Below are 25,189 nucleotides of genomic sequence, written 5' to 3' on the forward strand. Positions count from 1 at the left end.
CCTTCTCAGGAGCGTCTGATGGGGACGAGTGACAAGGCCGTCTCGGTGGTGTCTCCTCAGCTATGGAACTCCCTCCCCAGGGAAATTAGTTCAGCACCCTCTCTCCTGACCTGGCTGTGGGACCAAGCGTTTGCACGGTGATTTGTAGTGCAACAATTTATATTCTCAGTTCAATAATGAACAATTACAGGTGACAATTGGAATGGCTCCTGATATTTTTTCTGATTGTGTGATTTTTAAGCAATTGTTTTAATTGACATGTTTTAATGATGCAATTTTAAAATATATGTTGCTTATGTTTGATATGTGTTCAATGCATCAGATTGTGCCTTTGTTGTAAATTGCCCTGAGTCCCCTTCGGAGTGAGAAGGGTGAGATATAAATAAATAAATTCTATCTCCACTTGGCTACTTCAAAGTACCCCACAGTGTCTGGAAAGGCCCTTCAAATCAGCAGGACAGTGTGAATATAATTCAGACGCAGCTTTGAAGTTTCAAAGTCTCAGAAAGTAAATGGAAAGGTCTCCATGCTTCTGTTTTTGAAAAATCTTCTGAGTTTGAGGAGCTGACTACTCTTCCCTCACACAAGTCTGTCCTCCAAATGAAAAGCTTCCATTCTGTCCCCTAATTTGTGGCATTTCTGGAACTTAAAACTTGTGAAGAGCAGAAAGACAAGTTGAGTCATCCAGAGGGGGGAAAAACTGACCCAAGAGAATGTGAAAGCAGTAAAATGGACTTAAAGGCAGCATTTAGAAATCTAGCTGAAACATCCAAAGAAAAGGGACCAAGTGACCCAAGAGGATGTGAACACAGTAAATGTAAGAGTTTAAAGCAGGCATGGGCAAACTTTGGCCCTCCAGGTGTTTTGGACTTCAGCTCTCACAAATTCCTAACAGCCTGGAGGGCCAAAGTTTGCCCATGCTTCAGCTAGCCTTTTTCTCAGTAGCAGAAGAAACACTTTCTTTCTCTGCCTTTCACTCAGTACGTTGATGGTCTACTTCTTGTTCATTTCTTTCTGTTTCTTCTCTTCCCCAGTGCTATCCACCCTTTATTCCCTGGGGCTGCATGGCTAGCCCACTCACCCTTATGTTTCTCTCACCCTCCATGAGACTCTCCAGCCTTTCCAATAACTACAGGCAGTCCCCAAGTTACAAACAAGATAGGCTCTGTAGGTTTGTTCTTAAACTGAATGTGTTTGTTAGTCAGAACAGGGACATTTTTAAGCATAACTCCAGTCATGTGTGTGTGTAGAAAAGGAAAGGTTTCCCCCTGACATTAAGTTTAGTCGTGTCTGACTCTGGTGGTTGGTGCCCATCACCATTTCTAAGCCAAAGAGCCGGCATTGTCCGTAGACATCTCTAAGGTCATGTGGCCGGCATAATTGCATGGAATGCCGTTACCTTCCCATCGGAGCGGTACCTATTGATCTACTCACATTTGCATGTTTTTGAACTACTAGGTTGGCAGAAGCTGGGGCTAACAGTGGCAGCTTATCCCATTCCTGAGATTTGAACTGCCGACCTTTTAATCAGCAAGTTCAGCATCTGAGCAGTCTAACCACCAGGGGCTCTCATATATATATATATATATATATATATATACCCCCAGTGGTGCAATGGGTTAAACTCTTGTGCCAGCAGGACTGCTGACCGACAGGACAGCGGTTCTAATCCGGTGAGCACGTGAGCTCCCCCTGTCAGCTCCAGCTCCCCATGCGAGGACATGAGAGAAGCCTCCCAAAAAGATGGTAAAACATCAGAACATCCGGGCATCCCCTGGGCAACATTCTTGCAAACGGCCAATTCTCTCACACCAGAAACGACTTGCAGTTTTCCAAATCGCTCCTGACATGAAAAAAAATACCTTTGGATAGCATAGGGAAGATTAACATCCCTGTGATGTTTGTTTTGCTGTCTATGCCCCAATTCCGAAGGTTTCACCTCACTTTCCGTCCTTATGATAATTGGATTTTGGACAATGTGGCTTGTTGTGGAAACAAGGATTGGTGACAAAGCTTCAGTGGAGACTCCTTTTCCCCATGATAAACTCTTTCGGGACTGAATTTCCCTTCTGAGGGATAGATTTCTCTCACTTCCTGTTGTCTTGCCCCCATTCTTAACTGTGAGTCATTTGTATGCCTGATGTCACGTGGGGACTGCCTATATATGTATGTGCTTCCACAGAGACACACCCCATTTTTAGATATGTTCATATGGGGAAGAAAATGTGTCTTAGAACTTAAGAGACACAATATATAGAGCTCCGTTTTTCTGTCACCTTACCTTAAGAAGCTGAATCTGGGTATGATTATGCACAAACTGTGAGTAAAGACCCTTTTATATCTTCTACTTTAGTTTGGTTATTTTGTCTGCTAGATTCTGCATGGAAGGGAGGGGGCTGGTCTTCCAGTTCTGGTTTCTGCCTTAGTGTGCTCTGCTACCAAAGACATTCAACAAATTTCATATTTTAAACCCAGCAGTGTTGTTACCCCCTTCCTTCCCCATGGGGTCACTGGACCATTACTTTCAGCCAGGAAAGGTGAAGCAGGGTTCTGAAAGCACCTCAAATACAGAACAGGCCCTGGAGGAGGGATCGCTCATTGACCCAAGATGTTTTATTTGTGGATTACGGACAAGATATTCCAGCTTGTCAAAAGTCTCACTCTGATCAAATTGGAAGTCAAGCCCTAGGAGGAGTGGCTGAGGAAGCTGTGTATGTTTAACTTAGAAAAAAGAAGGCTGAGAGGGACATGATAGCCATGTTATCTGAAAGGATGTCACATTGTGGAGTGGACAAGCTTGTTTTCTGCTGCTCGTGAGATTAGGACACAATGAAGCAATTGGGTCAAATGGCAGAAAAAATATTCCATTAAAACAGTAGGAATGGAATATGCTGCTTTGGAGCATAGTGGAGTTTGTCTCTGGAGGTTTTTAAGCAGAGACTGGGTGGTCATCTGTCAGGAGTGTTTTGATTGTGTATTGTTGCATGTCAGGTCTCTTCCAACTTTATGATTCCCAATAGGGTTGTAGTTTCAAGAAAAGTTGCTCCTTCCTTGGCTGTAACAAAACAGCAATGCCCCTCAAAGCAGCCCTTCTATGTCTCAAAGTGTGAGTAGGATGGACCCCCAACGTCTCAGGAACTCAGACACTACTCATTGTTTCCTGGTTCACTCTCCCTGAGGTGTTTCAAGCCTTTTCTCCTCTCACCCCCAGGTTGTCTAGCAGCTCAGTTTGCTTCGGTGGTTTTTCCAGTTTGATGTACTTGGGTCCGAGGAGAAAGTGCCAGAGCAAGCTTCTCTGCTTCCTCCATAGCAGCTGCTGACAGAAGACATCCTTACAGTTTATCCCTGCAACAATGAAGAGTAGTGCAAGTACACGCCGCACCAGCTCCCGACAGTCAATCCAGTCTCTCAGGGTGCCAGATGCCAACAAGACAGGACTTCATACACCCCAAATGTAAGATACTTTATTTTTCCTAAGCAGTAGTTATATTAAGCAAAAGCAGGGGCCATGGGCACATATAGGACTGACAATTTAATGATAGTGTGGTGTTTAGTCCACAAAAGATACTTTTAAATAATTTTAATACTCTTAATAGTCCATCTTCAAAAGTATACATTTTGAAGAAAGAGAGGATCGCCTTACTGCTGTTGTGATTTTTAAAGGCATTTTATATATCACTGGGTTTTAAAACAAACCCTTGTCTTGTGGGAGTAAAGTATGTGCATGCATGTATATAATGGGAATAGGTCATAGCAGACGGAAAAAATAAATTGATGCATATATTCAAACAAGAAATTCTTTATTGGCGATAGGTAGAAATAGCAAATGGATTTATCAATAAGATTGAATTTGTTTTTTGGGGTTTTTTTTCATTTCATAAATTCTTGTTCTTTTCAAGGCAAGACAGGAGGACAACCTTTGGCAAATATAGTGTTGGGCAGAATACCCTACCAACATCAGAAAGGAGAACTAGTGCTTTTAGCAAAAGGTAATTTAGTATACTAACAATAATGCATGAAATACATATACTTCACAGACTGTGACAAATTAACTGCAGTGTTTATACCAGTCTCAATAATTGCAGTGGCATTTGTTTTGTCTATGCTTGGTACAACCAGTTAGAGGAAAATCATGGAAAATATGTTTCATTTAGAGCAGTGGTTCCCAAACTTATTTGGTCTACCGCCCCCTTTCCAGAAAAAAAATTACTCAAGAACCCCCTGGAAAGGGGGCGTGGCTCCTACTCAAGGGGGCGGGGCTGAGTCTATCCCCTAATCCAAGATACAGGGCTGGGAGGGGGAGGTGGGCGGGGCCACCAATGGGCGGCCAGGACTGGGATGGGCGGAGTTACAAGCTCTGAGCCAGGGCTGAGCTTCTATCCCTGTCCTGCGGCACCTGCCAGGACACCGGGCAGGGCTAGAGGAGGGGGCGGGGCCTCTTCCCAAGTGCCTGATGGGGCTGAACCTCTATACCCCGCCCCCGTGTTCTAACAAGTGCCTCAGGTGAGGTATATAGAGGCTCAGCCCTGTCTCGCACTCTTAGAAAGTTGCCCAGCCCTGCCCTTTAGTCCTTAAAGGCCTCTCAGAAGAGGTATAGAGGCTCAGCCCTGTCTTGGGCTCTTGGAAGGAGGCCCCACCCCCTTCCCTAGCTCTGCCCTCTGCATCCCAAAAAACGCCTCAGGAGAGGTATAGATTCTCAGCCCTGTCTCGGACTTTTGGGAAGAAGCTACATCCCTCCCCTGGCCCTGCCCAATGTCATAATAGGTGCCATCACCCCCCCCCCCCAGATCGCTGCAGTGCCCACCGGGGGCGGTAGCGCCCACTTTGGGAATCTCTGATTTAGAGCTATGAGAATTCTGTTTTACTTTTATTTTTCAAATTAGGGAAAGGCATCTTAGTACTCCTTAAGCTGAAAGAGGCATGAAGGACTCTTAAAAACAAAGAAAGCCCTACATTATTGTTGTTATTTACTTTATACCTTGCCTTTCTCCCCATGGGACTCAAGGCGGCTGACAACCACAGAATAATAACAATAATAATAATAATAATAATAATACACTTTATTTATATTCCACCCTTCTCCCCTAGTGGATTCAGAGTGGATTACAGCATTTGCATACATAGGCAAACATTCAATGCCTTTACAATCATATAGAATGAGACAGACAAACACAAACAAGAGCAAAGGCTTCTCCTTTCATTTCTGGCTTCTGGAGGCGGTACTCATCTCTGGCTCAGGGGAGGTGCTTTTTTCTCTATTTTCAAGCCAAGGAGCCTACGTTATTGCTTCCTGGTTGTGTGGCCAGCAAGATTTTTCAGAGTGTCTCTGCCTCTTTTCCCACCAAAGCAGTGCTTGCTTATCTACTCAAATTTGCATGTTTTCGAACTGCTAGGTTGATGGGAGCTGGAGCTTGCAGACAGGAGCTCACCCCGTCTTGTGGATTTGAACTGCCAACCTTCAAATCAACAGTTAAGACAACCTTCAGCCCAGCAGTTTCAACGGCACAAGGGTTTAACCCATTGTGCCACTGCGGCCTCTATCTGATCAGAGTTTTAAAACGAAGAAAATACATTTTTTTAAAACTAGTAGATTCTACTGTGTGGGTTTAAGGTTAAAATATAATAAATGCAATACACATTAATTAGCTAAACTATTGTAGTGTGACATGTGATAGGCATCTTATTAAGTTTAAATCTGACTAGCCTACATGTTTTTTTCCAAACAGTTCTGTTTGCATAGTTGAAAATTATGAATGCACTAAACCTGCGACTCCTCTTCTTACTGCTTCAATTTTAGGAACAGTGGCACTGGAAGCTTACGAAATAGCCAGTATGGTGCATTTGGAACCATGGAGAAGATCAAGGATCCTAGGCCACTTCATGATAAGGCCTTTGTCCAGCAGTGTATCCGTCAGCTCAGTGAAGTATGCAACACTAACAAATGGCTTGCAGTTGGAATGGAATTGGAGTTATGTCATCTAGTTGTTTTATGTATCTATTATGTTTTTTATGATTGGAAGCCACTCCGAGTTACTTGTTGGGAGATGGGGTGGGTATAAATAAAGATTATTATTATTATTATTATCAAAATATATAGTGTATACTCAGTTATACATCAAAAGATTTTTGAGAAGAAAATTAACCGAAACAACCTGGGACAACTTATACGCAGGTCAGTGTAGCACCTTTGTCTGCAGTGGCACAGCATTTAGCCTTATGCAATGTCTGCTCAAAACATGGCGAGTGCTCTTTGGCACTTTCTGGCTGAAGCAAAGAGATCACAAGGGGTTGGTGCTACTTTTAGGCGATTTTCCCATTTTTCTCACCTCTTGCAATGCTGTGTCTGTCTCCACAGCAGGTAAGGCCTTGCATTCCTGTTTCAGCTCCATCTATGACTCTTGTGGCAGTGTTGGGGGGCTCCTCCATGTAGCAGGACAGGCCTGTTGTCTGGCAACACATCCAAAACAACCTTCAGCATCAATGCAGCTGAGGAGCCAGGCAAGAAATACATGCCACTAGAGCTGGAAAAGGAGCCAGAACAGGAGTGAGCATAAGGCCTGACTAGCAGAGTACAGAACAGTAGTAGAACTTGAGGCAGCAGCATTTGGGTGAGGTGGGAAGTGGACTGGAGAAGGAGTAAGAGTAATCTTCCAGTTACTTTTCCTGAGTGAACCATCCCCTCCCTGTTCTGAGCAGCCCAGAAGAGAAGGGACTTAGTTCATTCTGAGAGAAAAACAACAGAATAGGAACAAGCAAATAATAATAATTTAAAAAACCCTATTTATACCCCGCCACCATCTCCCTGTAGGGACTCAGGGCAGCTCACAGAAGCATTACAAGTGCCAAACATAAAATAAACAATACATAAGCATATAGATTATGGCCAACATAAATTCACAACAGCAAACATACATAAAATGTCACATAATAAAATTTTAAAATTCATAAAAAGCAGTGATGCCTTTGGATAAAATTGGCTGTCTTAAATTAGCAATCGAAGTGCTGAAGTGAAGCGATCACTAAGTCCTCAAGTCTAACCATTAAAATCTACTCAAGGTCAAAGCAAGTGAAGTAATAAATATCTAACACTATACCATCTACTGGCAGGAAAATGGTGGTAGAAGTGGTAGGCAATTGCACCTTATCCCCTGAGGTGACCGTAGTGCTTTCTCCTTTCTATGGAACAACCTTCAATTTATCCATGGGTCAAATCAGAACTCATAATTTTGACCCTCAAACCTACCATTAACTTCTACATGGAGCCAGCTTATACACAAGTCCCTGAGTTTTGAACAACATAGGTTCTGTAAGTCTGTTTTTTGGTTGAATTTGTTTGTTAGTCGGAACAGGGACATTTATTAAGTGTAACTCCAGCCAAAATACCTATATATAAGTTAGTTTTGGATAGTATAGGGAAGGGTTAACACGCCTGTGACGTTTGTTTTGCTTTCTGTGCCCCTGTTCAGAAGATTTCACCTCACTTCCTGTCCCTATGATCATTGGATTTTGAAGAAATGGGCTTGTGGAAACATGGATTGGTGATAAAGCCTCAGTTGAGACATCTTTTCCCCATTATAATGTTCTCAGGAGTGCATTTCCCTTCCTTGGGGTAGATTTCACTGATTTTCAAACTATGAGTTGTTTGTACATCAGATGTGTGTAACCTGGGGACTGCCTTTAGGTGTATATGCCTCCACAGAGAGACACCCCTGTTCTTAACTACGAGTAATTTGTAAGTTGGATGTTTGTAATTCTGGATCTGCCTGTGTATGGTAACTTACTTTAAAAGTGGTTGTTGTATGTTTTTCGGGCTGTATGGCCATGTACCAGAAGTATTCTCTCCTGACGTTTTGCCCACATCTATGGCAGGCATCCTCAGATTGTGAGGTCTGTTGGAAACTAGGCAAGTGAGGTTTATTTATCTGTGGAAAGTCCAGAGCAGGGGTCCTCAAACTTTTTAAGTGGAGGGCCAATTCACAGTCCCTCAGACTGTTAGGGGGCCGGACTAGGATGAAATAGTCCAAAATTAAGATTGTTGCTGTTGTGTGCCTTCAGGTCATTTCAGACTTAGGTCAACCTGAAGTCTAAAGTTTAGGACAGAGGCCAGGTCAGTTACCTTGGAGGGCCACATCCGGCCCATGGGCCTTAGTTTAGGGACCCCTGATCTAGACAATCTTCTAAGACCATAGGTAAGCAAAGAGACCTCCAAAGACCATCTAGATGGTTTCATAAGACCATAGGTAAGGAAAGGGACCCTCAAAGACCATCTAGATCAGGGGTCCCCAAACTTTTGAAGCAGAGGGCTGGTCCACAATCCTTCAGACTGTTGAGGGGCCAAATTATCATTTGAAAAAAACAAAACCAATTCCTATGCATACTGCACATGTCTTATTTGTAGTGCAACAACAACAACAACGAAAAAAACAATACAATATTTAAAAATGAAAACAATTTTAACCAACATCAGCCTATCAGGATTTCAATGGAAAGTGTGGGCCTGCTACTGGCCAATGAGATAGTCAAGTTAATTAGGATTGTTGTTGTTGTGTGCCTTCAAGTCATTTCAGACTTTGGCCGAACCTAAGTCTAAAATTAATTATTTATTTACTGCATTTATTTACTACATTTATATCCCACCCTTCTCATCCCGAAGGGGACTCAGAGTAGCTGTATGTACATATATTATATTATTAGCATAACACAATATTAGCATTATATATTACTATATTGAACTATACCACTATCTATATATATAAAAAAGTGATGGCATCACGGCAGCGGACAAAACAACAAAAGTAAACACCCCACAACCTCGAAAATTGACAGCCCAACCCCTCATCCATGCCTCTAGGTTGATACAACAAAAAGAAAAGAAAAATAAAGTCCTAATTAGAGGGAGAGGAATAATTGTTTTTATCCCATTGCTGCCAGTTAGAAGGCTAAGCTCCGCTCACTTGGTCTCCTAGCAACCCACTCAGCCCAGGGGACCCTTGACCTTAACTACCACCAATTCCTCAATACTTTATTTCCCATACCATCATACTTCGCCACAGCAACGCGTGGCCGGGCACAGCTAGTACTATTATATAATACTAGCAGTGCCCGGCCACGCGTTGCTGTGGCGAAGAATGGTGGTATGGGAAATAAAGTATTGAGGAATTGGTGGTAGGTAAGGTAAAGGGTAAACGTTTTCCTCTGACATTAAGCCCAGTCATGTATGATTCTGGGGGTTGGTGCTCATCTCCATTTCTAAGCCGAAGAGCCGTTGTTGTCCGTAGACTCCTCCAAGGTCATGTGGGATGACTGCATGGAGCGGCGTTACCTTCCCACTGGAGCAGTACCTATTGATGCACTCACATTTACATGTTTTTGAACTTCTGGGTTGGCAGAAGCTGGGGCTAACAGTGGGGGCTCTGTCAGTTCCCCCAATTCAAACCTGCGGCCTTTTGGTCCAGAAGTTCAGCAGCTCAGCGCTTTAACATGCTGTGCCATCAGGGGACATTATTTCCTAAAGGTTGTGAATATGCAATATTTCTGATTGTTGTTTTTTTTTTTTTTGTCTGTTGGAGGCAAGTATGAATGCTGCAATTAGGAAAAATGATTAGGATGTAATGGCCTTGCAGATTTAAAGCCTAGCTGTTTCCTCCCTGAGTGATTTGTTTGTTGGGAGGTGTTAGCTGGCCCTGATTGTTTCCTGTCTGGAATTACCTTGTTTTCAGAGTGGTGTTGTTTGCGATATTTTATATGCTTCTACTGTCTGTGGCCCTGAGAAAACAGAGGATTGGCCAGACTTTGATGATGGGAATCCTTTGTTGGGAGGTGTTAGCTGGCCCTGATTGTTTTCTGTGTGGAATTCCCCTATTTTCAGAGTGTTGTTCTTTATTTAGTGTTCTGATTTTAGAGATTGTATTGTTCTGTTTTATTATACCACATTAATTTTTTTATATTCTGATTTTAGTGTTTTTGAATACTTGGAGCCAGATTGTATTCATTTTCACGGTTGACCGCAACACAATAATAATAATAATAATAATAGTAAGGATAGTAATGATAGTAATAATAATGACTTTGGTAATACATAGTGCTTCACTGCCTTCTCAGCTTCCTTTCTGGAAGAATCCTTTCTTGGGAGGTGTTAGCTGGCCCTGATTGTTTCCTTTGTGGAATTTCCAATTTCCTTGCTTTATTTACTTTCTTTATTTCTTTATTTCTTTATTACTGTCCTGGTTTTAGAGATTATATTGTTCTGCATTATTCTATCCTAGAAATTATTTCATATCAAAGTAGAATCTCACTTATCCAACATTCGCTTATACAATGTTCTGGATTATCCAACACAGTCTGCCTTTTCATAATCAATGTTTTTGTAGTCAGTGTTTCAAATTCATTGTGATATTTTACTGGTAAATTTGTAAATACAGTACAGTAGAGTCTCACTTATCCAACATAAGTGGGCTGGCAAAATGTTGGATAACCGAATATGTTGGATAATAAGGAGGCGTTAAGGAAAAGCCTATTAAATATCAAATTAGGTTATGATTTTACAAATGAAACACCAAAACATCATGTTAGACAACAAATTTGGCAGAAAAAGTAGTTCAATACGCAGTAATGCTATGTAGTAATTACTGTATTTATGAATTTAGCACCAAAATATCACGATATATTGAAAACATTGACTACAAAAATGCGTTGGATAATCCAGAACATTGGATAAGCGAGTGTTGGATAAGTGAGACTCTACTGTAATTACTACATAGCATTACTGCGCATGGAACTACTTTTTCTGTCAAATTTGTTGTATAATATGATGTTTTGGTGCTTAATTTGTATAACGATTACCTAATTTGATGTTTAATCAGCTTTTCCTGAATCCCTTCTTATTATCCAATATATTTACTTATCCTGCCGGCCTGTTTACGTTGGATAAGTGAGAGTCTACTGTATATTTCTAATCTTATATTATCTGCTCAGAACTGGATTATATGAGGCCCTTTCTTCACAGTTGTATAAAATGCACACTGAAGTGGATTATATGGCAGTGTGGAGTCAAGATAATCCAGTGCAAAGCAGATAATATAAGATTATAAATGGGTTATATAGCTGTGTGGAAGGACCTTGAGTCTACACTGCCATATAATCCAGTGCAAATTAGATAATCTGTGGAAGAAGCCTAAGTGAGGCCTAAATTTGCCTGTCCCCTAACTGAAACCTGGCTGTCCCTTGGTTGCTAGGCAACGAAGTGGGCAGAGATTAGCCCTCTAAACTGGCAGCAATTGGATAAAAACAATTATTGCTCTCCCTCTAATTAGGACTTTATTTTTCTTTTCTTTTTGTTGTATCAACCTAGAGGCGTGGATGATGGGTTGTGTTGTCAAATTTCGAGGTTGGGGGGCCTGTAGTTGTGTTGTTTTGTCCACTGCCCTGATGCCATCACTCTTTTATATATATAGATGTAATATATAACATATAATTAATATTATTATATGGTATTACTATTAGTATTATATTGTATAACATAAGATTATTATCAATATTATATGTATATACAATATATTATATTATTAAAACTGATATAAAAATATTATATTATAAAACTGAGGGCGGGGGGCCAGGTAAATGACCTTGGAGGGCCGCATCCGGCCCCCGGGCCTTAGTTTGGGGACCCCTGGTCCAGAGTGTGAGGGGAAAAAAACCTTTGTCAGTAGTAGGCCAGTGTGAATGTTGCAGTTAATCACCCTAATTAGCATTAAAAAAGCTTCAACTCCTGCCTTTTTTGCCTGGGGGCATCCTTTGATCAGTCTCATTAGAATGCCCCTGGAACTCTTCTGTTTTAGGGTGTTGCCCCCCACCCACTGTTCTGATTTTTGAGTTTTTTAATACTGGTAGCTAGATTTTGTTCATTTTCATGGTTTCCTCCTTTCTGTTGAAGTTGTCCACATGCTTGTGAATTTCAATGGCTTCTCTGTGTAGTCTGACATGATAGTTGTTGGAGTGGTCAAGCATTTCTGTGTTCTCAAATAATATATTTTGTCCAAATTGGTTCATCAAGTGCTCTGCTATGGCTGATTTCTCTGGTTGAGTGAGTCTGCAGTGCCTTTCATGTTCTTTGACTCGTTTTTGGGCGCTGCGTTTGGTGGTCCCTATGTAGACTTGTCCACAGCTGCATGGTATACAGTAGACTCCCGCAGAGGAGAGAGGATCCCTCTTGTCTTTTGCTGACCGTAGCATTTGTTGGATTTTCTTTGTGGGTTTGTAGATGGTTTGTAGGTTGTGCTTCTTCATCAGTTTGCCTATGCGGTCAGTAGTTCCCTTGATGTATGGTAGGAATATCTTTCCTCTGTGTGTATCTTTGTCTTGACTCTCGTGGCTTGTTCTTGGCCTTGCAGCTCTTCTGATGTCTGTGGTGGAGTATCCATTGGCCTGTAGAGCCCAGTTTAGATGGTTTAGTTCACCTTGGAGAAGGTGATGTTCGCAGATTCTTTGCGCACAGTCTGTCAGGGCTTTGATTGTGCTTCCTTTTGACTTGGGTGATGGGAAGAAGCACAACCTACAAACCATCTACAGACCCACAAAGAAAATCCAATAAATGCTACGGTCAGCAAAAGACAAGAGGGATCCTCTCTCCTCTGCGGGAGTCTACCGTATACCATGCAGCTGTGGACAAGTCTACATAGGGACCACCAATCGCAGCACCCAAAAACGAGTCAAAGAACATGAAAGGCACTGCAGACTCACTCAACCAGAGAAATCAGCCATAGCAGAGCACTTGATGAACCAACCTGGACACAGTATATTATTTGAGAACACAGAAATGCTTGACCGCTCCAACAACTATCATGTCAGATTACACAGAGAAGCCATTGAAATTCACAAGCATGTGGACAACTTCAACAGAAAGGAGGAAACCATGAAAATGAACAAAATCTGGCTACCAGTGTTAAAAAAACTCAAAAATCAGAACAGTGGGTGGGGGGCGACAACCTGAAAACAGAAGAGTTCCAGGGGCATTCTAATGACTCTGATCAAAGGATGCCCCTAGGCAAAAAAGACAGGAGTTAAAGCTTTTTTAATGCTAATTAGGGTGATTAACTGCAACATTCACACTGGCCTGCTACTGTCAAAGGGTTTTTTTCTCTCACCCTGGACATTCCACAGATAAATAAACCTCACTTGCCTAGTTTCCAACAGACCTCACAACCTCTGAGAATGCCTGCCATAGATGTGGGCGAAACGTCAGGAGAGAATACTTCTGGAACATGGCCATACAGCCGAAAAACATACAATAACCCTGTGATCCCAGCCATGAAAGCCTTCGACAACACATTTTCTTTAAAAGTATTGATTTTATTCATATACACACTTAAAACATGTCTGACCACTCAACTAAGATTTCATAAACTGGATGATTGTTCTAATTTGGATAATTTGTCAGTTTTCTAAAGAAAACTGCCAAACATAACAGAACAAATCTATCTGTTTTCTCAGTTTCTTTTAGCGTACAACTATGGCACAACTGCAAATGTCAAGTTACTCCAGTCACCATCTGTCAGAGAGTTCACTAAAATCTTCAGTTTCATTTACCAGTTCCTTTGTCCTTTGTATGAGCCTAGTTCCAAGATCGAAGAAGAAATCCCAAAGATTTTTAAAGAGCTTGGGTATGTACCAGGATATTAAGTACCCTTTTTTAGCACAAAAAAAAAGGGGGGGGGGAATGACTCTCTAGCTTTAAATACTCTCAGAAAGTGTCAGGACTCTGTTTATGTTTTAGAAACTGGACACAAGTTAGAAGCTGAAAATGATCTATGACTTATTAAAACAAGTAATTTCAATAAGGGACCAAACTTCTCAATTTGTCATATCATATTTTTATGATAGATAGATAGATAGACAGACAGACAGACAGACAGACAGACAGACAGACTTAAGCAAAAGTATTAACGCTATCATCTTTTGGCTCATTGTTTAGAATTTAAATTAATTTGGTTCATGCCTACTGAGAAGTGAGTCCCAATGTGTTCAGTGGGGCTTGGTTTCAAAATAGGTACCATGAGCTTGGACCATTAATTTTGATATGTAGAGAGATTATTGGTATCTACTGGGTTTGGTTCCAGGACACAAACACACCCAGATACCAAAATGGTGTCCCTTATATCAAATGGCAAAATCAAGGTCTGCTTTTTGGAGTTTAGGATTTTAAAAAAATTAAGGTATGGATAGTTGGTTGAATCTTAGGATGCAAAATCTGTGGCTACTGTACGGTTAATTTAAAAAGTATTGTTGCTTTGAACTTGCAAACTAGAACTGTTAATTATGTGTATTTTACCAATTCTTTAAATGTTTCACTAACATTTCTACTTTTTTATATATAGATATCCCTTTGCATTGTCAAAAAGCTCTATGTATACAGTTGGGGCACCACATACGTGGCCTCAGATTGTGGGAGCATTGATATGGCTTACAGATTGTGTCAAGGTATTTCAAACCATATATTTCCTTGTACTTTTAGTATGTTATGTTTCTTAACATATAAACATTGTGAAAAAAGTACATGCCAGTGTTGACAGATCTGCATGTGTTGTTTACAATCAGATACTTTTGCATTTTAAAAACTTCCTCTAGATTATTTGGGAAAAATTTAGATCAGGGATTGTGCCTTAGAGAAGTTTGATTCCAATTTCCATCAACCACAGACAGCACAGCCTATAATGACAAGGAATGCTAAGAGCAGGATTCCAGAAACATCTTGAAGTCCGCATGACTGCCACACCAGGTTTAGACAGAATAGTTGTATTTAAATAATATTCCTGCAGCATTTTAGTGTATTTTTGTTAAATATAACATTAATGACAATAATCTGTACAGACTGGTAAAGTGTTTGTTCGTCTTTACAGAACCACAAAGTATAAGGTGCCCTGCTTTTTCTCTCCATAAAAGAGATTCAAAAGGGCTTACATTAAAAACATTTCAATGCAATTTAAAATTCAAAAATGTACAGATTTTAAAATAGAATTAAACATGAATGGTATCAATTAAAAATGTAACAGTTTAAAACTTTAAAACATTCAAAGCAATTTTAATACAACATCTTTGTCTTTTTCAGTTATTTTTTCATTTGAAAGAGAATGCACAAACGTTTGATGAAGATCAGATTATGGGAGAGACAGAAGAAGGAATTGTGAATAATAAGGTATCTTTGCAATGTCTCTCTACATTGTAGAATGTGTAGTACTCATAAGCTTAAACCTGTGGTTCTCAATCTGTGGGTCCCCAGGAGTTTTGGCCTACAACTCCCAGAAATCCCAGCCAGTTTACCAACTGTTAGGATTTCTGGGAGTTGAAAACCAAAACATCTGGGGATCCACAGATTGAAAACCACTGTCCTAAACAAAAATGTGTTTTAGGCTCATACTATCCTTATCTTTATTTTAAAAATGATTTTTGGGAGGATACCACAGAAATTGATAACTCATGTAAAAGTTGATGTCATGTATAAATTGAGGGCAAAATTAGGAGTTTTGATGTGACTCCTGGATAAATCAAGGGTAATTCCATGGAAAGGGGGAAAGCATTAATACTGATTCAGGGTCCATCCTCCCCTGGCCAGCACTGCCATTTTGCCACCAAGGCAATCAAAAAGTCCAAAAGCAGCACTATGATGAAGAAAGAAAAGGATGGTAATGCTTCTTTTTTAGGTTCTCCCAGGATGGACCAAGTTCTTGCCTTTTGTCGTTCTACTCAGAGAAAGTGACGGGTTTTTTATAAGTTAACAAACAGTACTCACATTGACTCATGGAGAATTCAGCGCTAATTTTTTTCATTGACTTTTTGACTAGAATTTCTAGACTTCTACAAGAGTATATAAGGTACTCAAAGTTGTGCTATCTGCAGTTACTTTCTCTTGACCAAAAGTGTTTTGCCCTTTTATGTCTGGATCTACAATGCTTCAAAGGATGCTTTCTGCTACTGCTCTTACTGTTACAACGTAGAACTCTACTACCTGTTGCCTCACCAAAGTACAAGTCCCAGGATTCCATAGATTTGAATCATGACAGTTAAAGTGAGGTCAAATTGCTTTAATTATACAAGTGTAGGTGCAGTGCAAGGTTTTGCAGGCATGATAGTTCAGTGCATGTCTTTGGAACAAACTTTGTTTACTGAATTTCTGACTTCTTTTAAAGGCACAGGAGCCAAACAAATTGGCCACTCCACAGCAATCAAAACAATCAAGTCAGCAACTTTACAGAAATCTGTACTGAATCATTCTGTGATTCCTATTGAGGCTAACTTATGTATATGCCCGGTTCTTAGCACTTTATGCCTCTATGGTCCTATTACACACGGTTGCACAGCCTGCCCCTCCATGTAACCTGAATAATTCCACTTCACTTTTTAATTGATATGGTTGTTTTTATTTTAAGATGTTTTAAATAATTGTTGTATTATGTTATTCTGTAATTTGTTTTCTGTTTTAATTGTACATCAAATTGATGGTTTTAGGGCTTGTCCCCATGTGAGCCGCCCCAAGTCCCTTTGGGGAGATGGAGGCGGGTTATAAATTATTATTATTATTATTATTATTATTATTATTATATTGTTCTGCTCATTCAAAGGACTAGGATTTCAACATCTCCTTACCTCCTACGACAGTTCCTTAAGGGCCTATGTGGTTTCTGCTAACTAATAAAGCCAAAGAGTATTGCACATTGCATTTGGTTACCATAATTAGTCTGTTTAATTATATACTTGTTACTCTATTTTTTTTCTTAATATGGGTTAAGAGAACATTGTGTGCTTTGTCTGTAGACCACTCTGGGTTCATCGTATTTGGAAAAGTACCAAAAAGGGATTTGAGTCCTATTAAACACATTGGGCTTTTTAAAATGCACATGCACCCTAATAATCTTCAGCTGCTTCTGTATGTCAGTTCTGAGTGCCTATTAAGAAAATTTGTGAAACCGGATTTTTTTTTCCAGCCAAGGGACATATTGCACATTACATCTGTCAACAGCTGCATCCTGGCTCCACCACATCCTTTTTTCCACTTTTCTTTATTTTTCTTCCTTCTATCTGTTGGGCTTCCAGTCCAGATTTGCTGGAGATATAAATAACTTGCATGGTGACATTATAGCAAGGTTATATGTTGCTCTGCCTCCCATGTCTCTAGCAATGACACTGACTTCTACTAGTTGGGGAGCAGTATTCTGAGGATCCTCAAGTGTGTTAGTTACAGAATGAGTAAACACAATCACCCCACAACATTGCCTGCATCATTCCACACAAGTTGTTATTCCTTGGAGACAAAATCTACCATTATAATTACAAAGAAAAACTAGAATAGGAATTCCTTGCTTTTTTCCTTTCCATTGCACATACCGGTAGGAGAAAGTTTTGAAGACTTGTAGGGGACTACAAGGAGGAAGAGAGCTTCCCTCTTTCTCAGTTCCATTGTAATCAATTTAATGGCAATGAATATGGCAATGATGCATTGTACCTATTCCGCAGCATCAGGTATAAGAAATCGCCCCTTAGAATGCTCCACAGATTTCAAAGAAACTGAAGGGGCTTGGTGTAATCAATTTTGGTTACTCCATTAACAGACAGAATATGCAGATATAATTTTGCACAAGTGTCTCCCTGCAGTTCCTTAGAATGGAGTTCCCAGTGCTTTTGCATTTTTAAGATATGTGGATATAGGAAGCTGACACCAAATCCTAAAGTATTCTAGCCCATAAAGCAGGGGTATAGTAGTGTTCTTTTTGTATTCTTAAGGGATTTCTACTCTGACTGTAATTCATCTGTTGGGAGACAGTTTGGTTGTATTTCTTTATAATCCTTTAGATCTGATTCACAATAGCAAGCTAATGTACCTTCTTAAAATATCTAAAACAAATTATTTTATTCTCAGCTCTTTTTTGATTACGTTGTAAAATGTTATAACCATTTTATGATGAAAGGAGACACATATGAAGAATTTGATGCCGAAATACACGCCAAATTAAGTAAGTATTTCTTATTTTACAATAATTGCATTTAATGTTGATCTTTTTTTTTCTGGAAGTACAGTAGAGTCTTCACCTATCCAAGCTTCACTTATCCAATGTTTTGTATTATCCAACGCAGTCCGCCTTTTAGTAGTCAATGTTTTTGTAGTAAATGTTGCAATGTTTTGGTGCTAAATTCATAAATACAGTAATTACTACATAACATTACTGTGTATTGAACTGCTTTTTCTGTCAATTTCTTGTAAAACATGATGTTTGGTGCTTAATTTGCAAAATCATGTCATTTTATGTTTAATACGCTTTTTTCTTAATCCCTCATTATCCAAGATTTTCGCTTATCCAATGTTCTGTCAGCCCGTTTATGTTAAGTGAGACTACTGTATAGGTATTTGGAATTTCTAAAAATATTGTCAAGGAATGTAGGTAGTTCTTATATTCATTCTCTACATATATTTTATATGCTTAAGATATACATTTCATCATAACTGGGCATTGTGGAAAAAAATTAATAATGGAAATTTTAATAGTTGTAATTTGTCTAGCAGGCTCACACTGGCAGGATAAATAAGAAGGTTTCCATCTTAGAATACCTGGGAAAACGTTCCTTTGTCAATTAGGATGAGACTCTTCTCCTTTTGCCTGAAAAGTGTTAGCACCTTCTAGGGACAAGGGAAAATTGATATTTAAAGACCAGAGAAGATTGGATAATTGGTCTCATCCTGAGAGCATAGAAAATCAGCTATGGTCCAGCCCAGGAAACTAGTCTGTTGTGGAAAATGTCTGTTGTGGAAACCCAGTGGGCTGCGATTCTGTCAAAGGATTGTATTGATCAGCTAAGGAATGTGAACTAATTTTGCCCTTGCCTTCTTATTGAATTGCTACATCCCGTTAATGTATGTAAAGAGAAATGGTGTGACCCACAGCCACTCCTAAGAGGTTTAGACCCCCTGGCCTGCAAAACTGGATGGCCCATGAGGTCTCTTCCAACTCTACTATTCTATGATTCTATGAAATGTGCCCATCCTTTTGGTACTACAGACTTGGCAGCCCCAGTCCCCTTTATCAGCCACCATGCTATGTTGTAATATTTAATCCTGAGATCTTCCACAAAGATAGCATTTTTATGATTGAGAATATTATTTCAGATGGCACCCCCGTGCATTTGCCTTTTTCTATTTCTTCCTGAAATTCGATCTATCTTTGTTAATACATAATCCTTCCTATAGGTTAGGAGTGGGAATTGTGTGCCAATGTGATCCTTCTGCCTCAGAATTGCTGAAAAAAATTGAGGCTTAACAATTTTTTTTTTGAATTTTCTGCTTGAGCCCTCTCCCACTCCATAAATTACTTTAATTTTTATCCTTTACTACTAGATAAGAACTCTGTTCATCCTTCATAAAAGACTGAATAGTTCCGTATAAATTAGTTAGGATAATGACTTTGCAGTGATACAATTTGGTAAGATATTAAATGAAAAAAGAAAAATGACACTACTATTACTGAAGCTTTCTAGCTTTTATTCTGAGCTTTCCTATAATAGTAAAATGTGTTGGATGCTTCAAAAGTTACATTACTTTTGTTGATTTATCTAGTGTTTTTTCTCACCAGAGGAGCTATTTGAGGTACATGAAAATCGTATAGAGGCACTTGAAGCAGAAGAAGAACGATTAAATACAGAGATTAGAAGTCGTGAGAAAGAGAGAGAATGTGAACCGGTGAGAGAATGGCTATATGGTACTGGGGAAAATACTTGTTTTAAAATTGAGTATACAGTCACTCCTCTTTTGCAGGTTTAATCTTTGTGGATTCGATTATTTGTTGGTGCCCTGTGCCGTGTTTCATAGGGACTTCAATATCACTGGGTGGGCAGAGGAAGTGCCACCATATAAGAGCAATGGCCATAGCCCCTTCCCACTGCCCTTATCTTCTATCTGCCCATTCCCTCCATCCCACCTAGGCTTTTTCCTCCTCGCTCCCACTATCCTGTTCCCTCAATTTGTTCTGGAGATCCACACATCACCTACTCTCCTTCCTCAGGCTCCCCTATCCCATTCCATAGGTGGAGGTGGGCACATATATTCACTCCTAACCCCTGCAAAAATTGAGGGCTGACTGTATTTAATTTCATTTACTATGGTATTCTAACTACATAGCAATGTCCCTTTATTTTTTCCATATAAAAAGGACCGTTTAATGACCCTGCGAAAAGTGAAATCAACTTTACAGACAGATGTTAAGAAATACGAAGCTTATTTGGCCGACCTCGAATTACATTCAAGCAGTATCAGTCAGAAGTCAAAGAGTATTGATGAAGAGCAGGATGCTGCTGGTGAGGAGAAAGAGATAATTGCTTCATTGTCTGATTAATAACCTTTTGAAAGAAAATAGCTACAGGTCATTCAGAAAACGAGACCAGCATAGCATAGAAAGAGAGAATTGTTTTTGTGCTAATGGGGAAGTTGAGGAGCTAGATCTTTTCTTCCAACTTTATTTATATACTTTAAAATAGTGCATAAGATATTTACAGCTCTAATCTATATGATATTTTCAGTAACAAATATATTTATGCACTTAAACTATAAAGTAGAACTTTGTGTATTTGTGTGAGAACATTCTAGGTTTTACCTCTTTCTCTTCCTAATACTAATGTTATGAAAGCTTTCAATAGATTTCAAATGTATGAAAAATCAGCATCCTCTTGAAGGCACAAGTTCAAAGCATTTTAACTTTATCAATGTAAATACAAAACTGTAAATTAATAAAATGTATAAAAGGAAAATGAAAGTAAATACTGACATCCAGAGGAATGTCAGTATTGGTGTTAAATTCTATTTTTCCTTTATAAAATTTTACAATGTATATTTTCTTTGAATTTAGGTGTGCAAATTGAAGCACTGAAACAGGAGACCATTAGGCTGAAGCAAATTTGTGATAATCAGAAGTACTCCACAGAAGATATCAAGAGACTAAAGTGTGAAATAGATGAGTTGCAGCAGTCAGTCAACAAACTGACTAAAGAATTGGAAGCAGAACAGCATCAGTTGTGGAATGAGGAATTAAAATATGCTAAAGGAAAAGAGGCGGCAAGTTAATCTAAAACTTTTTTAAAAATATATATACTTCATTTTCCTTTGTGTGCCTTCAGATCCAACCTATGGAGAGCCTGTCTTTTGTGCCAAAAATTATTGAGAAACTGGTCGCTGCTTTCCTCTTAAGATAAAAGAAACTTGTTTCCCCAAGGTCATCTGGTGGACTTCATGTTTGAGCAAAGATTTTAACCCTTGTTTCCCTTGATCCTACTTGAATGCTTAGACTAGTACCCCTTGCTAGCTCTGATTTTGCATAAATTAGAGTTACTGGGAGATTTCGATTTTTGTGGTAGAAAAATGATTGACCGTTCTAAAGTTTCCATAAACAGCCTAGAACATGATGTTTGGTAACAATGCAACATTTATATCTTGTCCTTTGTAAAGGAAACAGGACAGTCGACAGTTTAATTTGTCATTCACAGAATCTGCCTTCAGCTACTGTTCCACATCTTGATGCTGTAGTAAAGTGTCTTTACAGACAGTAATTGACAGCTTCTGGTTCGCAACTGTAGTTTTTGTTGAATTATTTCCTAAAAGATACTCAGAGAGTGGTTTCATGGCCAAACATAGAAGTAATTTTGAATTCTTAAACTATCAAATTCAAAGAAAATGCCAATATTCTGACAAAGGCAAAGGTGTTTTTTTAAACAGTGATGGACTTTCTTCTTCTAGTTTAATATATTACTGCAAGGTGCAAAAGGTTAACCCTTTATTCTTTTTTCCATTCAGATTGAAGCCACATTGGGAGATTACCACAAATTAGCTCGTAAACTGAAATTAATTCCTAGAAACTCAGAGAATTCTGGTGGCATTGATTTTGAAATCAAATTTAACCCTGACGAAGGGCAGAATTGCTTGGACAAATACAGAATTCAAATTCACGTACGTATAAGCCAATGCGCCGTAACTCTTTTTTTTAAAGACTTTGGAATTAGTTTGAAGTATGCTTGAGATTTTAACATGATTCACAGTGTAAGTTCAACACATCTACTCACTTTGCTGTGCACAAGAATTGCCTTAATACTTTATATTGTAGCATATTAGTACAAAAAGCTTCCCTCCCTGGAATTGAAGAAGACAGTCAAGGGGAATAGTATTGTTCTGGTGCTGCAGCACAAACATGATTGTTCCTGGAGTACAGCCCCGGTGGGGAAGTGTGTTAAAGCACTGAGCTGCTGAACTTGCAGACTGAAAGGTCCCAGGTTCAAATCCCGGGAGTGAAGTGAGCGCCCGCTGTTGCTCCAGCTTCTGCCAACCTAGCAATTTGAAAACATGCCAAGGTGAGTAGATCAATAGGTACCGTTCCGGCGGGAAGGGAATGGCGCTCCATGCAGTCATGCTGGCCACATGACCTTGGAGGTGTCTATGGACAACGCTGGCTCTTCAGCTTAAAAATGGAGATGAGCACCAACCCCCAGAGTCAGACATGACTGGATTTAATGTCAGGGGAAACCTTTACCTAACAGAACGAAAATAAAGCAACTGCGTTCTAGTCTACTTGTAAGATTTCCATAGAAGTTAAGACTGACTGCTGTGGGAAACAGGATGTAGCATTACACAGACCTTTGTATTATCCAGCGTGGATTGGCTAAAATTACAACAATCAACAATAGAGCATACATTAAAAACTTTCTCAAAACTATTAAAATATAACTAGATGTTCCCAAGTTGTTCCCTGAAAGTACAGTAGAGTCTCACTTATCCAACACTCGCTTATCCAACGTTCTGGATTATCCAACGCATTTTTGTAGTCAATGTTTTCAATACATCGTGATATTTTGGTGCTAAATTCGTAAATACAGTAATTACTATGACACATTACTGCACATTGAACTACTTTTTCTGTCAAATTTGTTGTATAACATGTTGTTTTTGGTGCTTAATTTGTAAAATCATAACCTAATTTGATGTTTAATAGGCTTCTCCTTAATCTCTCCTTATTATCCAACATATTCACTTATCCAACGTTCTGCCGGCCCGTTTATGTTGGATAAGTGAGACTCTACTGTAGCTTTATATCAAGACCATGAGTGCGTTGCATGGAAGTATTTTATGTTAGTTTGTGGGAATTGCTTTTATTTAGTATGAAATCAATTTAAGATACTTTATTTCTTAAAACTCAAAAACCTTGACCAGAAATCTAAAATCAATTTTTTTCTATTTTTAATGTAATCATGGCAGACTCCCCTTATGCTTCTCATAAGCAAAACTGAAGAAGAAATCGCTAATATTATTAAAACAAAAATTGGTTTAGAGGATGCCTTTGAACAGGTGAGTGACTAAATCAGTCTGTTTTATTTCAACAGGCATGGAACTGATTGCTTATCGGGAAAGGGTTTTAATGATGTGTTATATTGTCTGTATTTGGGTTTTTTGAGGCTTTAACTGTTGATGGTTTAATTATATTAATTGTGTTTTTAGTATTGTTATTTTAATACGTTACCTGCTTTTTATGCTGCTTTGAGTCCCAAAGTTGGGGAACAGGTAAAAGGGCAAGAGCAAAATAATTCTGACCTTAAATGTGTAAGGACAGATAGCTGAAAGAGGCATGGGAACCAAAAGGGAATGGTTGAGGACTTTGAAACCATTTTCAACTGTATTCTGATTTCTGGGTGATTAATAGATGCAGGGTACACATTTTCAAACAGTTTGACATGTAGACTAAAGAACATAAAAGTGGAAATTCTTGAGAGCATCTGACAAGATACTTGATTTCAGTCATATTTCCATCTTTCTTAGTATTCTGGTGCTGATCTGTTTATCATCTCTGAATTGGTGAAAGCCTCAGAAAGGATTCAAATTACAAGCATGAGCTTTTCCAGTTGTCCTTTTTAAAATGTTTATGCCCTTTATTAATCTTCACATCTTAAGGCAAGCAAAATGGAAGCAGAGCAGAACAGCACTGTAAAAATGCTAAATGAAGAAGGCCAGAAACTAGAAAGTCTCTATCAGCAGAAAATGAAGGTGAGTTTTGTATTGCCCGAAGGCATTTGGCAGTAAAAAAATTATGGCTCCAACTAGTTGGTCTAGCTAGCCATTATAAATATATGGTATTTACATTTAGTATAATAATACCATTGGCCCTTCATATTTGTGGGTTTGACGTTTGCAAATTTGATGATTCAATGGTTTGATTAAGATACGAGGGCTATCCAGAAAGTACATGACGTTTTGGAATTAAAAAAGAACAAAGTATAGGATAAACCACTTACGATATGCAGTTGAAAGCCACACTGAAATAGTACATTTCAACATAGTCCTCATTCAGATTTAGGCACTTATCACAGTGAGGAATGACTTTGGAAAGTTCATACCCTCAACACTTTACCGCCGCTGCGACCCGCGTTATTGCAACGCTGAAACTCAGCCAGGCTGAACAATGAATGCAAAGGGAAGCAAGGAAAAACTCAGCTCTCGTTTCTTTAGCAAAGGGATCTGAAGACAGACAACATTGAGGCTTCCTTTCCCTTCCTGCCAGCCGATCCTGGTTGCTTGCAAAACCTGGCCGATCCTGCCTGCTTCTCCTCGGGAGCTGCTCTCCTCCAGGTCGCTTTCCGGAGCTTGCTTGCTTCCCTTAGCATTCATTGTTCAGCCTGGCTGAGTTTTAGCGTTGCAATAACGCGGGTCGCAGCGGTGGGAAAGTGTTGAGGGTATGAACTTTCCAAAGTCATTCCTCACTGTGATAAGTGCCTAAATCTGAATGAGGACTATGTTGAAATGTACTATTTCAGTGTGGCTTTCAACTGCATATCGTAAGTGGTTTATTCTATACTTTGTTCTTTTTTAATTCCAAAACGTCATGTACTTTCTGGATAGCCCTCGTATATTCTCTAGGAATCCCTAGGTTTCACAATATGAGTCTATGGTCAACATCCACTAGTGTTACACTTAAAAACCTAAATACTCTGAGAGAGAACATCTGGGTCCTCCAGTATAATTCTATGGTCACCTTCTGGGAGATATTGAGCACAGAGTCATGCTGGAGGATTTAGAGATCCTCAGTGAGGTGTTCTTTCAGGTAAAATTACTGGGTTGTTTATTCACGGTTTTTCCACTTTCATGAGAGTCCTAACTTTTGGCAGGGACAGTGGTTTC

At 39.4% G+C, this 25,189-nt stretch overlaps 1 protein-coding gene across 2 annotated transcripts in view; it reads left to right on the forward strand.

Moving 5' to 3' along the window:
* ndc80 (NDC80 kinetochore complex component) overlaps positions 1–25,189 on the forward strand; it is a 33,771-nt gene that overhangs the window by 1,169 nt on the left and 7,413 nt on the right. For both annotated transcript variants that reach the window (XM_008108658.3, XM_008108659.3), the window contains exons 2-14: positions 3,212–3,454; positions 3,900–3,989; positions 5,798–5,924; positions 13,489–13,658; positions 14,373–14,475; positions 15,104–15,190; positions 17,909–18,002; positions 19,614–19,720; positions 20,190–20,334; positions 20,883–21,088; positions 21,824–21,976; positions 23,276–23,365; positions 23,966–24,058. In XM_008108658.3, coding sequence (XP_008106865.1) covers positions 3,354–3,454; positions 3,900–3,989; positions 5,798–5,924; positions 13,489–13,658; positions 14,373–14,475; positions 15,104–15,190; positions 17,909–18,002; positions 19,614–19,720; positions 20,190–20,334; positions 20,883–21,088; positions 21,824–21,976; positions 23,276–23,365; positions 23,966–24,058 — 1,566 coding nt within the window. In that variant the 5' untranslated portion in view covers positions 3,212–3,353. The remainder of the gene's footprint in view (positions 1–3,211; positions 3,455–3,899; positions 3,990–5,797; positions 5,925–13,488; positions 13,659–14,372; positions 14,476–15,103; positions 15,191–17,908; positions 18,003–19,613; positions 19,721–20,189; positions 20,335–20,882; positions 21,089–21,823; positions 21,977–23,275; positions 23,366–23,965; positions 24,059–25,189) is intronic.

This window comes from Anolis carolinensis, chromosome 4, assembly GCF_035594765.1.
Source record: "Anolis carolinensis isolate JA03-04 chromosome 4, rAnoCar3.1.pri, whole genome shotgun sequence".
Lineage (NCBI taxonomy): Eukaryota > Metazoa > Chordata > Lepidosauria > Squamata > Dactyloidae > Anolis > Anolis carolinensis.